Source organism: Aulonocara stuartgranti (genome assembly GCF_965226115.1).
Source record: "Aulonocara stuartgranti genome assembly, chromosome: 23".
Classification (NCBI taxonomy): Eukaryota; Metazoa; Chordata; class Actinopteri; order Cichliformes; family Cichlidae; genus Aulonocara; species Aulonocara stuartgranti.
In genome coordinates, this window is record NC_138958.1 from 51528220 (window position 1) to 51545225 (window position 17006).

At 42.0% G+C, this 17006-nt stretch overlaps 1 protein-coding gene across 1 annotated transcript in view; it reads left to right on the forward strand.

The window, feature by feature from the left end:
- The window catches only part of LOC309700336 (dystrophin-like), a 208343-nt gene that overhangs the window by 114874 nt on the left and 76463 nt on the right, over positions 1-17006 (forward strand). Inside the window, 6 exon segments of the mRNA XM_082523857.1 lie at positions 1773-1984; positions 2312-2466; positions 4378-4567; positions 15152-15324; positions 15421-15577; positions 16382-16493. Of these exon segments, the coding sequence (XP_082379983.1) occupies positions 1773-1984; positions 2312-2466; positions 4378-4567; positions 15152-15324; positions 15421-15577; positions 16382-16493 (999 nt within the window).

Genomic DNA, 17006 nt, shown 5'->3' on the forward strand with positions numbered 1-17006 from the left:
AAATCATCATGTGTCCCTGCCTCCTCAGCACCACGTCAACATGTAAAGTGGTGGAAAATGTTCCAAGCAAACTCAGCATTAGTCTGTTTCTCTCCCCTCTTCCAGTTTCTAAATCTCTGCCTGTCTGCTTCTCTGCCACTTCCAGCCTTTACTGTCTCCCCCTCCAGTTTGTCCAAATTTTGTTCCTTCTGCGCTCCTGATGGGTTGAAAGCGTAAAAAAAAATCGTGATGCCCGCGTTTAAACACGCGCAAATCAGTCCGTGCATGATTACGTTGCCCCGCCCATCAAAAAGTCTGCGCATGCGTGAATATATTGCCTATCGGCGATTGGACTGACTATTGCCAATTGGAAAATGTTTACATATCGCCCGACCCTCACTCTTTCAAGTTCCACGTCACACTGCAACCGCTCCTTCTCAGTTTTTGCATTTTCCTTCTCTAGTTGCAGGTACAGATCAAATGATAATCAAATGATAATGACCAATCAATCAGTTCAGAAGCCGATATCACTGGAGCCGGATCTACCTCCTTCAACAGTACTTTTCAGTTTTTGCCCAGCCCAAGTGTGCATGCTTTTGTAGTCACAAATTGTATTAAATTAGCCTGAAGCCAAAAGCCTTTCCTCTATATTTCTATTTTATATTGGGGGACACTCCTCCTCTACAAATCTGCAGGTTCTCAGTTCTCTTCTTCTTCTCTTACTGCTTGTTTTCGCAAAGATCACCATCTCAAAGAGAGGAATTACTACAGTGTTCATTTTGATAGCACATTCTGATTTTGTTTGTGTTTTACTCATAATTTAGTTTAGTTTAATAGATTCAGTCATATATAGTGTAAAAAAGTCTTGTTTTTACCTGTGAGATTACAAAGCATCATATGTTCCTTGATATCAAATGCAAATGTTTACTGTTCTCTTCCTGCCAAGAACTGAGACTTTGTTGTGTAGTCATGACAAACAGGGAGTGTGGGAGCTAGTTGTACTAGCTGTAACTGTCCAGTAAAGGTATAATTATCGCAAAAGGCCAAATGTACAAAAGTTATCAGCTTTCTCTTTCAACTTCAAATTCTCATCTTCTTTCTATCTGAAGAAGTCCAACAGTAACTATCTTAAAAATATGTTTTTTTATTTAGGTTTCCTAAATAACCTGGAATTGGATAAGAGGAAGAGGATGGATGCATGGATGGATGGATGGATGGATGGATGGATGGATGCATGGATGGATGGATGGATTTGATTACTATATTTGTTAAAGAAGGATTGTTCACAACTTTTGGGCAGCAAAAATGGGTAAAGAGACTCCCAAGTCCATACTCAGCATTAGCCCAATGTTTGGACTTGTCACCTTTGGCTATAACACAATCAAAGATTACTTGTTGAGCCTAATTATTATATTGTAACCAGTATGGATCAGCAGGTGCTTATATAACAAGTGGCACAGACTTCATTAATATGCTTGTAGGTAATATTTGACCTAAATATATGTGTCCTGTGAATTGAATATGTAGGTTAAATGCAGTGATTCCAATACAAACACTCCAGTGTAGGTATGTATAGTGTATACGAGTATATGTGATTACATTATATATGTGAGTCTTTGTCCAGTGTATACAGGTATGTATGTCATACAAAATCCCCAGTGATGGAGGGAGGGATGGATTTAGGTTTCCAGACTCAGTCCATGTATTATTTTCAAACTGTCTGACACCTCTACTAGTTGTGTGATTTTATTCTAAAGAACTTGTTAAGCAGTGTTTTCTCTCTTTCTTCATAGTTGATCGACTCCAGGCTTACTGGGAAGACTGTCAGACCAAACTGTCTGATAGGATGAAGCAGCTACAAAACATGCTGCAAGACTCTACCAACTGGCTGGACGCCAAGAAGGGGGTGGATCATGTCGTCAAACAGGCCAATGAGAAACTGGATTCATGGCAGGAGATCACTTATACAGTTGATGCACTGAAAAAACAAAACGCTGAACTGAAGGTGGGATCTGCATTCTGAATTTCACTGTATTTATACAGACATATAGTCTGCTTACAAGAGCCCCCCATTAATCAGATCCAACCAATATAACCCCCCAATCAAATTATGAATTATCTTGCATACATAGGCTGTTGATTTTCTTTACTCATTTCAGGTCTTACCAGCAAAACAGTTGCATGTTTAATCATCTGGGAATTTACCCAGATGTATTTATTTATTTATTTAGACAGAGTTCTGCCCGTTACGATGATCGCTTAGAGTACTAATCAGGTGGAACCAGGTAATCGTGTTGATGATTTGGCCTTTGTTTTCTCCCTGCTTACCCAGCTCTTAATGAAGGAGCTGCAGCAATCCCAGATACAAGTCAAAGAAACCAATACACTGGCCAACAAACTGCTGACGCTATATGGCAACGATGACACTCACAAAGTCACCCAGATCAACAACAACATGGACACTGCCTGCATATACATCAACAAGCGGTAAGCATTATTTAAATTTTATTCTGCATTTATTTTATTTTTATTAAAAATAAACATTTAGGCAGCTATGTTGGTGTTTGACTTAATGGATGTCTCTAAACGATGCTATTCTTACGCTTTCAGCCTTGGTTTCCATGGAAATAATAAGTGCACTTTAGTGCAACTACCCCGTCAAAACACCACAATGACTATTTCACCTTTTTGCAAAACGTGTTTAGTCAGGAAGTAATCGTGATGTGATTTCCTGGCACAAAAGGCACACGTTTAGTTTTCCACATAACAGACGAGCATGATAAAAAGAGCATTTGCATTATCTAACAAGAAAGCTTTTAAAGCTATTTAGCCATCATGGAAGTCTGGATATTACGTCTATCAAATCTTTAGGCTTGTTTACTGACTTCTGCTACATTACATTTGGAATAGAATTGATCCTAAAAAGGAAAACCACTCACTCTCTGGTCAGTATTTACTTATCTTTCTTATTTATTCTCTATCTGCTAAGGGAATCGTATTGTATTTTCTATATATTTATTCTGTTATTCTTTTTAAATGTACTTTAAATTTGCAGTTCAGTAATAACACATGCAGAGTGCAGGATTTTGTTATTTACCCTGTTGAAACTATTTAAATATTCTTAAAATGACATAAATGAACACGTTTTGTTTTACAAAAAGAAACAGTTTCCCCTCTCGCCCAGACTCGGGTCCTCTACCAGAGGTCTGGGAGCTTGAGGGTCCTGCAGTATCTTAGCTGTTCCCAGGACTGCGCTCTTCTGGACAGAGATCTCCGATGTTGTTCCCGGGATCTGCTGGAGCCACTCGCCTAGCTTGGGAGTCACCGCACCTAGTGCTCCGATTACCACGGGGACCACCGTTACCTTCACCCTCCACATCCTCTCGAGCTCTTCTCTGAGCCCTTGGTATTTCTCCAGCTTCTCGTGTTCCTTCTTCCTGATATTGCTGTCATTCGGAACCGCTACATCGATCACTACGGCCGTCTTCTTCTGTTTGTCTACCACCACTATGTCCGGTTGGTTAGCCACCACCATTTTGTCCGTCTGTATCTGGAAGTCCCACAGGATCTTAGCTCGGTCATTCTCCACCACCCTTGGGGGCATCTCCCATTTTGACCTCGGGACTTCCAGGTTATACTCGGCACAGATGTTCCTGTACACTATGCCGGCCACTTGGTTATGGCGTTCCATGTATGCCTTGCCTGCTAGCATCTTGCACCCTGCTGTTATGTGCTGGATTGTCTCTGGGGCATCTTTACACAGCCTGCACCTGGGGTCTTGCCTGGTGTGATAGACCCCAGCCTCTATGGATCTTGTACTCAGAGCTTGTTCTTGTGCTGCCATGATTAGTGCCTCTGTGCTGTCTTTCAGTCCAGCTTTGTCCAGCCACTGGTAGGATTTCTGGATATCAGCCCCCTCCTCTATCTGCTGGTCCTTCCATGATGGTTCCTCCTCTTTCTTGGGTTTCTGCTGCCTGAGGTATTCACTGAGCACGCGGTCGGTTGAGGCCATCTTCCTCATGTATTCATGGATGTTCACTGCCTCATCCTGGACTGTGGTGCTGAGTCTCACTGGTCCCTGGCTCCCTTCCTTCCCCTTAGCATACAGTCTCAGGGTGCTGGACTTGGGGTGAAGTGACAAGGAGATAAAGTTTAAATATATTTAAGTACTTTGTATATGTTTTATGAGACTTTTTTGTCAATTTTTTTATTGAATTGTTAACTCAACCTCACTGTACATATATCAAACATGCGACGTTTTATCAGAATTCATATTGAACTTTGAGCCATCGTGTTTACCGATGTGTGCAAAACAAATCTGTTGCTTCTTTAACTTTTTTGAGGAAATAACTTTTATTTACCACCTTTGTTTCTTGTCATCTGTCTGCACATTTTCAGTGTTTCGGACAGGGAGGCAGCTTTGGAAGCTGCTCTAAAGTTGCTTCAGCAGTTCTACTTTGATTTGGAAAAGTTCCTCAACTGGCTCACGGAGGCTGAGACGACCTGCAATGTTTTACTAGATGCCACGAACAAGGAGAGATTGCAGGAGCAGTCTGAGGCAGCAAGGAACTTGCTGGAACAGTGGAAGGTGGGCCATACACAGGTGCACCTCATCTTTCTGATATAGCTAGCTCTGTATCTATGTACAGATATGGACATATACACGTTCCAGAAATCAGCATAAGGCCCTGAAGATTAACCTTGTCAGGGCTAAGTCATGAGGACCAATACACTCACATCCACACCTGTGGCCAGTTTAGAATCATTCATTTAGTGATGAGGACGTCTGTGTAAAGGAAATCCAAGCAGGGACATGTTATGCCTCGGTCTAGGTGCAACATAAGGAATAAAAAAGGGTGTCCTCGCCCTGGTCCCCAAAACCAGAAACCCAATGGCCAAGTCACAGATAAATGTGAGATTTATTGCTGCACCAATACTATCAAAACTCAACGCTTAAGCTCCAGGGCAAAATTACAAACAAAACAAGCCAATCCAAGCACTACCCCATAACTCCCTGACTTATTACACAAGATAAATGTACAGAAATAAATAGGCAGCTCAGCCCTTTGCTATTTGAAAAAGGACAAAACTATTTACAATACTATTTAGAAAACCTAACTGGTCTCATAGCACACACAGGTTTGGAGGCTGAAGATAGGTCTGCTGCTGCTGCTGGTGCCAAACCAGATTAAACCATAATGTCCTTTAATGTGGTCTCCCTTTTCACTTGTATCCCTACAAAGGAGGCAGTGGAGAGTGCCAGCAAATGATCAGATTTGTACACTGTTAGACCTTTGCCTCACCGCCACATATCTTAAAATACGAGAGTTGCTACAGACAAGAGTATGGATGTGATACAATGGTCAAAATCTAAACCCAAGAAGTAGAAACCTTCACTGTTCACATCAACTCAGTGGTTAGAAATGTAAAGCTCACCAGGGAAGAGAAAAAATGATAATAGCTTGCTGAATGGAAACCTCAACACTGAACGTTACTGAAAGCCCACACACACCAGTACCTACTCTTTGACTCCCACAACACAAACCTGGTCATTTGGACGCTGCAACACTGGGCACAAAACATTCCCTCTAAGCCAAAGACACGAACACACACATTAAAGAAAGCTCTTAAAACACGTGGTTTTCCCAGCTGGGCCTGGACACCAACAAGGGAGAAAGAGATCTAACAGCTAGGGCGGCTCGATTATGGCAAAAATGATGATCACGATTATTCTCACTGACATTGAGATCTCGATTATTTGACGATATTTATTTAACAATAACAATGTGTTGAATAAAGACTTTAAAAAATAATATAAAATAGTGCAAATACTGATAACAGTGCAAATGTTTGCAATATAAAAAATCAATGAAAAATGTAAACATCTGTGTTTAGTGAGCTTTGCAGTGTTGCTCTGTGGTGCAGCTACGACACCGTAGCAAAGTTTACACACTGTGTCCACTTGATCCACGTCTGACTGAACCCATAATGTTTCCACACCACTGAAGTTTTTTTACCTCTCTTTTCAACCAACAGCAGTCACTCTCCTCTCCAAATAACTTCTGCTGAGCTTTCCGAGCATCCCTCGGGTCCTCTTGTTGTGACGCGTGTTCGAAACGCAGAGCGGTGCGCTCGATTTGCCACACGGAGCAGCGCGAGAGTAAAGCACGAGGGAGGGGCTAATAATCGGCTCAGTCATTTTTAATGATCGTTGAAAGCCCAGATCGTAATCGAGATTAAAATTCGATTAATTGAGCAGCCCTAGTAACAACTTTGTTGTTTATCTGAGAAACTCAGGAGATTTATCTGCAAGCATAACATCAGTGCACTTCAGACCCAGCCATAACCTCAGACTAAAACCGGTTGATCCCGAGGACAAAACTCCCAGACACAAGCTAAACAACATAGTGCATGCTGCACAGCGCAGCAAGGAGTGCTTAGACCTCCTCATTGGATAAAACAAACAGCCTTAAACACATATTCATTTACTAACCAGCAATTTAGTGTCTTCTTTGCTGATTGGTGTTTGGACCTCATCTGGCTTTTACATATAAAAACATTTTATTTTTGTGTTTGGTTTTGAGGGGTTCACATTGCAGTGATGAAAGCTGTAAGTTCAAACATGTTTGTCATCAGAATTAATCATTAAATTGGTTATACCATTAACACAGTTTAATTAAGTTAGGCAAGGAAAAACTCGTACAACCATGAAGGATTAGTGAGAAAGTAAAACCAATGTGGGTTCTTTCCAGGTACTCCAGCTTCCTCCCATAGTTCAAAGACATGCAGTTAGTAGGGTTATGTTCATTGGTGATTCTAAATTGCCCACAGGTGTTAAGGAGAGTGTTGTCTGTCTCTGCATTAGCTCTGCAACAGACTGGTATTCTGTGCAGGGTTTACCCCGCCTCTCACCCTCTGATAACTGGGATAGTCTCGAGCCCGCTCTCGCAACCCTGATATGGATAAAAAGACTAATGATTAGACTTTAGTCTCATCTGCCACACATCCAGTATATTTCCAGTTTTTAGCCCTTCTTCAACTCTGCTCTGGCTAGTATGACAGGAATGCTGACATGGTGAGATTTGATTGGACTGTCACTGTCTGCACACAAATCCCGAATTCCCCCAATGCATTGTGGGTGTTGGGTGAAGGGAACGCTCTGTTCTGCAAGAAAACATATTCTGACCGTCAACCCTCACCCTGCACCCACACACACTCTCTGGTAGCACAGCATGTACAGTGATGCACACACAACCACTGTGACACAGTGTGCAGTGCATGCACTACAAGGAAACACACAAGCAGCACATTTAAAATCAGAAATTCACACACACACAACACACCTACGGGGACACACACACATGTACACACAGAGCTCTCTCAGTACAACAGTAGCACTGTGTGTAGCACTGTGTGTAGCACTGTGTGTAGCACTGAGATAGTTGTCTTTGTCCAGTTACAATGATGGGTGCTAAAAGTACACAGCATCCTATGAAGTCTCACTCGTTCCCTCGGCTACAACATGCAGATAAGGTTTAATTGGAAAAGAAGTACACTCATCATTTTATGTAACCTTGAAAGTTTCTCTGCGTCTTTCATCGTCATTTTAACTCTTTCTCGTACCCTGTGTTCACTCTGACTCAGACGTTCAACTCCATCTCTCTTTTTTATGTGCGACTGACCCTCCCTCTCTTCCTCTTTATCTGAACGTCTCACTGTGTCACCAGCACTTAAACAGAGGGCAGTGTAATTCAGCCTGCTGGAAGCTAGAAGGAATGAAATGGGGCTTAATGGAGGTGCTTCTTCTTTTTGATGTGTGATTTTGGGGATTCCAGGGTTCAGTCTGGACGATGCTGCGCAGAAAGGTCTACCATGTTCAGGTTGGGAATAAAAACCAAGTAGATTCATTTGGAACATTTACTCTACTGACATTTACACTAAACTTTTGAGATGATTCATATAGGTTGTAATCTGTTAAATCAACTTTCACTACGCTACAGAATAACCTGTGGCATTTAAAACTTGTTTTGAATGCTGACCAAAAAAAATCGATGGTGTTCACAAATTAAAAATCTGAACCAAGTAACCTTTTGTGTATTACTACAATTCAGGGCTTTGAGATTGAGTTAGTATCTGATTACAGCTACTTAGGACTTCAGTTGATGACTCGCTCTCGTTTACGCCTCAGTTTCAGCAACTGGTGAAAAAACTGAATTGTGGTTTTTACTTTAGACTAAAAGTCCTGCTTGTACTTTGAGAGAAGAAAGAGACTTGTTGTTCCCAGTTTTATGTCTATACTTGATTATAGCAATGCGATTTATATGCATGCATCCTTAAATATGCTGGATTACAAGCTCTTACTCACCACTCCTTTGCTGGTCTGCTTTGTCATGACGTATATATGATATATATGACTGATATATTCTTATACATCTTATTTCCCAAGATTTATTCCGTCTGTCTCAAAGCTTCACACTAAATTTGAGCTTTCACATGTGCAGCTTCCTGCTCCTGGAATCAGCTGCAGAATCAACGTAAGGAGCTGGTCTCACTTAATGACTTTAAAGCGATTCTAAAGAACTAATGCAGGCTGCTGTTTTGCCTGAATATTGTTCCTTTGTTTGTGGCATTCAGTAGCACTTTTAGCATGATCTGGGTTGTGTTATTTTTTTACTCTGACTGTACTTAACTGGTGCATGGATTTCTATGTGTATGTGATTTAATGTATGCAACCAAGGATTGTACTGCTTGGTCAGGAGACTCTTAAAAGGGGGAATTTTTAATCTCAAGAGTTAATTTTTTTCCTGGCTACAAAACAGTTAATATACCGTATTTCCCGGACTACAGAGCGCACCTGAATATTAGCCGCACAAGCTAAAATCAGGGGAAAATCCTGTTTTGTACATACATTAGCCGCACCTGAATAAAAGCCGCAGGTGTTTCAATGTTGACTCATCATATGTAAGAGAATATGCACAAAGGGAATTGTCAGGAAAGAGATGGCTGTTTGGAGACACACCCCTTTTATTAATATTTTGAAAAACAAGTTATGGGTACATATTTGCACATGTGCTGTGCTTCATAAATGAGTAACAAATGTAGTACATAACAGTAACCTACAGCACACCAGAAAAATAGATTCAGACTACCTTTTAGGCTCAGGTGCAGCGACACGGCTTTAACAAGAAGAAAAGTCAGTCATTCACCACCATCTTCCTGCCACTAAAACCACCAAAGTCCTCTCCTCCAGTGTCGGATACGAACAGGCTCAGGATGGCTTCGTCATCCACTCTCAGCTTCTTTCCTTCGTTGTCACTTTCAAAACCAAAGAAATCCTCGTTGTCAGTGTCGAACACCCTCAGAAGGGCCGTGGCGGTGTCCTCCTCTCCATCATGCAGCAGTCCAGCCCTTCAAAATCCGTTGGTGATCGTGGATGTTTTCACACTTTTCCACGCTGTCAGATTCCACCGGTGGAGTTGAGCATAACTTGCTTTTCGCAAGTTTATCGCCGCTCATCATCCACGACTCCCGCTGAACGCGTAGCGCTACTTTGAAGTTTGTTTTTCGCGCTACTTCGTACGGCACTACGTTGCCATGTGACTAACATACCACTCTTGAACCCCAATCCTTCCGCCAGGCAACGTAGTGCTGTACAACAGCGGAACAAACAAAACAAATCCTCTTACGATATGACAAAAATCAGGGACAATCCATAGAAAAGCCGCACCTGACTAAAAGCCGCAGGGTTCAAAGCTTGTGCAAAAAGTAGCGGCTTATAGCCCGACAATTACGGTACTTGATTTTATATAAGCTCGATTCTGTTGTGGGGCATTTGAGATTAACAGTAGGAAAGATTTTTCTTTCGCACGACTTCTGGAACTATTCATTTAAAAGGCAGAAATCAAGGTAAAAATGCAAACTGTTGGACTGCCTGACATTGTGTCATCATTTAGATCACATGGTAATCGTAATAAAATCCTCCTGCCCCCTGTGTCATTTGTTCCATTTGATTGTTTGTTAGCAGTCTAGCGTCCACAGTTTTCATGATATCATGTTTCAGATTTTGTGTGTTTGGGCGAGAGGCAGGGTGCACCCCGGACAGGTCGCCAGGCTGTGCAGGGCTGGGATTTTTGTATTTTTAATTGAAAGTCTTTAAACTTCACAACAGTGTCGTAGGGGGGACATGATCTCCCGTGTTGGCTAAGCAGCTGACCTTGATCTTCATTGTGTGACCTTGACAATTTCAAGAAACCATATAGAGTAGAGTGTATCATCTTGAAAGGGCATGGACGCAGCTGTACAACACTTTTATTTTCTCAACACCGTCACAATAACACCATAACAGGATGACATCATTGTATTGTAATGAAAACAGGTGGACATCAAAATCCTAAAATGTCAGTGTTAGTATCACACTTGCCCTCTGGAGTTGTGCTCTCTTGTAAACAAGTGCACTTACTTAACTCCTATTTATAATGTCCTCAGCGCTTCTTGTTTTTTCTCTTCCCAAAAAGGAGGAGCATGTTTTTATTCACTGACTCCAGTTTATTTTTATAAGAAGATTTGCTCTAAAGACACTGTTGATTCTTTAATAAAAATGGTGAGTTAGTGACACGTCCTCTTCACAAAGCACAGAAACATAAGAAGTTCTGTCAAATTCAGTTTCACATTTTTAGTGTTTGTAGTAAAAGAGCTTCGAGTACTCAAATTGAGCAGAAATGCTCGATACCGTCCACTATTGCCAAAAGTATTTGTCTGTGTGTACACACACATGAACTTGTGGCACTCTATGCTTAATCCATAGGATTTTAATATGATGTCTGCCCACTCTTTGCAGCTGTAGCAGCTTCAACGCTTCCGGGAAGACTTTCCACAAGGTTTAGGAGTGTGTTGATATTAACATTTGCCCATTCTTCTACTCTGTCAGGCTGAGGTCAGGACTCTGTGCTGGACAGATAAATTCTGCCACATCAAACTGCCTCACCCATGCCCTTGCTTTGTGCACTGGTGCACAGTCATGTTGGAAAAGAAAGGGGGCATCCCCAAAGTGTTTCCACAAAGTTGGGAGAATGCAATTTTCCAAAAAGAGGACTCAAAAGAAATAAGTGGTTTGATTGCTTTGCCACAAGATAACCACAAAGAAGCATGTTATTGACCTTTTTGAACCCACCAATCATCACAGTAAAATAAGGGATGAGTAATTTGTATTACACATGGACTAGATCTAATGTTGGGAATGCTAGTGTTATTCCACAGTTTGGGGTACAATCAGGTAATGTGTCATATTTTTCCAATTAAATAAAGCATTTTCTAAAATTGAATTGCATAGCATTGTGGTAAAACTGATGAGACTATATTCACAACACGTTCTCACTCCCAAAGCGTAACATTTTCCACAAGGTGACAAATCGCCTGTATATTACTGCTTCCCTATGCAGCCGTCCCTCGTATGTCGCGGTAGTTACGTTCTAAAATAACCCGTGATAGGTGAAATCTGCGAAGTAGCCAACCTTATTTTTTACAATTATTATAGCTGTTTTAAGGATGTAAAACCCGTCACTACACACTTTATACACTTTTCTCAGACAGGCTGAACATTTTCACTTTTCTCTCTTGTTTAAACTCTCAAAGTTCAAACCTTGTAGAAAAATAAGTCCAGTATTAAAGAAAGAAACCAAAGACCTGCGGTTGTCGTTTCGTCGACATCGTTGCGTTTGTTGGGCAGGAAACTTACAAACATACAGTGCAGCTCTTCAGAGTCACACTGCTAGAGATCGAAGATTTGTGTAAATTTAACAAGCTGAATGTATTCTGGACTGTACAGGAGACACGGCAGGAGGTTGGTTAACAATGGTCTACAGCCAATCAGGACGCAGAACACAATGCACTGTAAAAAAAAAAAACATGCAAAATTGCACACAAAAAAACCAGCGAAACAGCGAGGCCGCGAAAGGTGAACCGCGTTATAGCGAGGGAGCGCTGTATTACGAGGTCGGAAAAATGAGGAAACATGAGAACTGTTTGGAATGAATCTACACAAGTACATTTATCTTACTTAAATCGCTCTGAAAACACTAACATCATTAAAGTGCTGGTTAAGGTTAAGGGATAAGGTTAGGGCTGGAATACATGGCTGGAACGTCTATTACTGTGGGACGGTCGTTCTATTGGATTTCATCCACAGCCCGGTGCGTAGCATAGGAACGCGGAAGGTTGTCTTTCGCGTTCCCATGGAATACCTCGGGATGTATTACGCCTCGGGAGTGAGAACAATCTGACATTCATCAAGTCATGCAAACAACTTGGGGTCCCGGCTGTACCATTTTTTTTCTGTGAGAGGTCAGACGTCTACTGCAGCTCTCTTTTACTTTAGTAATATAAAGAACATGTGGAAGGTAATTAGCCAATACTCAAACAATGACAATAACATTTAGAGAATTAAAATAAGAAAAAGTAGATAAAGTCAGACACAAAGAATTGATATCGTAATTTTTTGAGCACAGAATTTGTAAATAAGTCATTTACTAATACTTAATAGACAGTATGTAAGGCATTAAGGTAACTATTGTCTGTCTTATCAGGTATCACAGAATTCTGAAGACTCCTGAAATGGACATTTTCCCTTAATGATTGAATTTATGTATAAAGCATTAGTAAATGATGTATTAGCTATTAATAAAACCAGTAATTCAAATGCAGGAGTCTCTTTATGAAGGCACCAAATTAAAATAAGATGAAGTGACACTGATTTTCACCTAGCCTGAGTTTACCTCGCCTATTCAAACATTAAGGAAGCATTTAAGGCAACACCCTGCCCCCACCTCTGCTCGTCAGACCATTTTTCTGTTATGCTGCTTCCTGCATAGAAGTGCTTAATAATCAGAGAAAACCCCACTGTGAAGCAAGTGCTCTACAGGAGCCACAGAAGCATTAAAAGATGTATTGTATTGAATGTATTAACAGATGTGTTCAAGGCATCTGCAACTGAGTGTAGATGAGTACGCTGAGTTAGTGTCTCCATAAGTTTAGAAATATGTGGAAGATGTCTTTGTTAGATGACATTCCTGGTGACAAACTGTGGATGACCAAGGGGTGCTTGCAATGAAAGCACAAAGTGACGGTTTTAGGTGTAATGTGATATGATGGCACCCAGATCAGCAAGACCCAACTTGAACAATGCCATAAGAGCAACGAAGCATGACTTTGGTAAGAGAATACAGAAGTTCTTCCATGACCATGCAAACAAGAGACGAATGTGGCAAAGTATCAACGCCATCAAAGAGTTTAAAGCTACTCCTCCACCCTGTGTGAACAAGACAACCTTTCTGAATAAGTAAGTAAACAAACACTATGAAGGGTTGAGGCATTTAGTCATACACCTGCAAGGAACAGCACTCTATACGACTTTGAGGAGAGGGAACGTAAGAAAAGCAGCCGGCACTGACAACACACCAGCTTGGTGTCCTGACCGACCAGCTTCAGCTCTTTTAGACATTTTTCATTTGTCCTGCATTCAGAGGAAGAATAACCTGGACCAGAAGCTGCTGCTTCTACCACCGTGTGTTTGGTACGCAGAGGCCAGGACTGAAAACAGAAAGGCTGTGCAGAGGCTAATTAACACTCCCCAAAAAAGTCATTGGCCATCCTCTGCCACCTCTGGAGGCCATTACCAGCACCTCCTGACTCCAGGGCCAACACGTTCTCACTCCCAAAGCGTAACATTTTACGCTAGGTGACAAAACGTCGACATGTTACGCCTCGAGAGTGAGAACGGGCTGCAAGGGCCATCAGATGTAACGACTTGCTTCCCGCCCACCACGGATTTGACCTGCTGCCCCCCAGATGGCGCTTCTGGTCAATGAGGTCACACACCTCCAGGACACTCGCACATGGACTCTATACTCAGACCAAGTGTTTTACACTATTTTCAAGCACTCTGTAAACTGTTCTCTAATGTGTGCCTTTTTATTGTGTGCCTCCTGTTTTGTATACATACCTCTTGTGCGTATGTAATCTAGTCTGTTATTCATTCTTGCTGTCCTGCTATTCATATTATTATTCCATGCACAGCTGGTGGTGAGCATCCACAATTTCATTCTACATATACAGTGACAATAAAAGGGGATTCCATTTGATTCTTTAAGATTGCTGCCAACATTCAAGTGCCCAAGTGCCCGTATCTTCATGACGACTGCCCCAAAGCACTCAGTCCCATTGTGATGTCCTTTGAGAGACTGGAGAACGACCACATTGTCTGTGCTGAAAACAACCAAAGAGCTCATTGTCGACTTAAGGGGAAGTCGGCACAGTCCCACACAGTCATTAACAGAACAGCAGTGGACCTGGTCAGCAGCACCAAGTTCCAGAGAGTACAGATAACAGACACTTTGTCCCGGTCACTGCACACCAGAGCTGTTGCTAGGAGAGCTCCGGACGAGGAGAGGTCACTTACCCTCTCGTATCCTTACCAGTTTCTACAAGGGTACTATAGAGAGCTTACTGACATGAATATCTGTGTGGTCAGGGGCCTGCAGTGCCGGAAATCCCTGCAGAGAGGGCTGAAGACAGCAGAGAAGATCACTGAGTCTCCACTTCCCCACTTCCAGGACATTGCAGTGAAACGTTCTCTGATCAGAACAAATGTTTCACTGTTGTTTCACATCCCCACCATGCTCCCTGCTTACATCTGGGTGAAGGGTTCTGCAGGATCCACAGCAGAACAGCAACATCTTCATTACCCCTGCTCTCGGGCTGTCACTAACCCTCACCGCCACCACCCTGGCCCCATATCGCCATATCTGTTATTTTGGTCGTTCCATCATCAAATGGATCTTTTTTCCTTTTTACTTGACAAAAGGTTGGACTGTCAAATACTAATTGGGAACATAAAGAGCTTCAGTAATGGACTGTCTGTAGGACAAAATGTACAGAAGTGAAATCACCGGAGTTTTATACATTTTGACATTACAGTGCTAAGAAATTAAAATACAAACGGTTAATGTAAATATAAATATAAATACGGTTGATATCTTGATTAACGGATCATCATCTGATTTTAAGCACCAATCAGTGAAAGTCCTGAAAGATTGCTGATGTTACCAAAAAATTCAGTGTGTGCTGTAACCGAATTTTACAGTTTTTCATGCTGTTTCTCCATTTCTGGCAATTATAGGACCTCCAAATAGAGATTGACGGCCACACAGAACTGTATCACTCCCTGGATGAAAATGGGCAGAGGATTCTTACGTCACTGGGGGACTCCGAGGATGGGGCTCTGCTCAGGAGACGTCTTGGCAACATGACCCAGCGGTGGAATGACCTGCACAACAAGACCCTCCGCATGAGGTGAGCGGTTGCAATGGTTCCAACAACGCAAAGAACTGTAAACGACTGTTGTTGAAACTACAGAGAAAGAAAAAATGTTTGTGTTTCTGTTTCAAGGGCCCACCTGGACTCAGAGATGGCCCCCTGGAAGAGGGTTCACATGTCGCTGCAAGAACTGTTGAACTGGCTAAGGTTGAAAAGTCAGCAGCTGGAGCAGGAGCGACCTGTAGGGGGGGACGTCCCGGCCGTGCAGGCTCAGCTGGACATACACCGGGTAGGAGGTGCAGCATGGTAGAACGCTCACTCAACATTGCTTCTTGGTGCAGATTGTGTTCAGCTAATTGTCAACACGACTGCCATGACTTTTCACAAACAGGAATCGACAATATATCTGCACAGGAAGTGACATCAGCACATGATAACCTTCGACAAATTGTTTTTTTAACTAAAGCTCAAACAAAATGATCAGTTTCTGCCTTTAAACAGAATTAATTAGAGAAATATTAACTCAGATTATGATTGTGATCACTTGAGAAGGAAGTGACAGGATTTTGAAACCATAGGCACATCTAGTATGAATATCAGACAAGTTTGAATCTCAGTGATCTTGGCCTCAAGGTCAGGGGTCAGAGGTCAAGTTTTCTGAAAATCTTTTTCAGTGTGATAACCTAAGAACAAGGTGACTTAGGATTTTGAAAGTACCCTTTGCATCTACTGAGGCTGAGGGCCACCACTGGCCACTGCCTGTATTTTTAGACATTCGTATCCACAGAAAGCTTTTTGAAAGAGAAAATTATTCCATTTGTGAAGCTTTATTAATAGACTCTGTGAACAACTAATGACTTTGTGTGTGGATTGAAGCACTTGTGAGTCCTCAAAAGTTACAGACAGATCACTGCACACATGTGTTTATGCCTCTGATCGTACCCTATGCATTTGTAACCCTTTTGAGACAGATTTCTCTGTATAAAGTCACATCAAGCTCAGTCTTTTAGTCCCAGATATGACACTGAAGGGTGGAACTGACTGTCTGATGTTTAGTTTAGTACAAATGCAAAAAGTATGTGTGCTTTTACAGGGTTTCAAGAGGGAGCTGCGAGCGAAAGAGCCCGTTATGACCAAGGCTCTGGATGATGTGGGACTCTTTCTGTCTGAACTTCCACAAGACACACCGTCACCTGAGCACAGAGGTAACACACACTCATTTCACACAATTATGCTTAGAATGCTTAGAAGCTCTCCTCCACTATTCTTCCATAGCTTAAAATGTCCCCCTTCAGCACTTCATGCTTGTTTTAATGTTATACTTACTGGATGAATTAAGAATGTAAGTGCTATAAGCAGTGTGATGTTGCCTCTAATGTTTCATGTGTCTGAGCGAACACACAAACTCCCTGAGCGTCCCCTGGTCCACTGTGAGCAGCAGCAGGCGTGTGCCAAGGTGTTTTTTTAAATAAACATTTCAAACTATTTACAGAACAATCAGCTGTTCTGCATCAAATCTGATGCCACACAAATTATTTGTGTCGCTCCAAAAATAATTTGTGTCCACTATGAGATGAAGGAGAACAACAGCCTGATACCTGCAGGCCTGACAGCAGCAGATGTGTCACTGCTGTAACACCTGTAACACTCAGCAGGCGCCTCATTGTTCTGACACACAACACTACTGACTACACTACACGCTAACTACACACTAACTA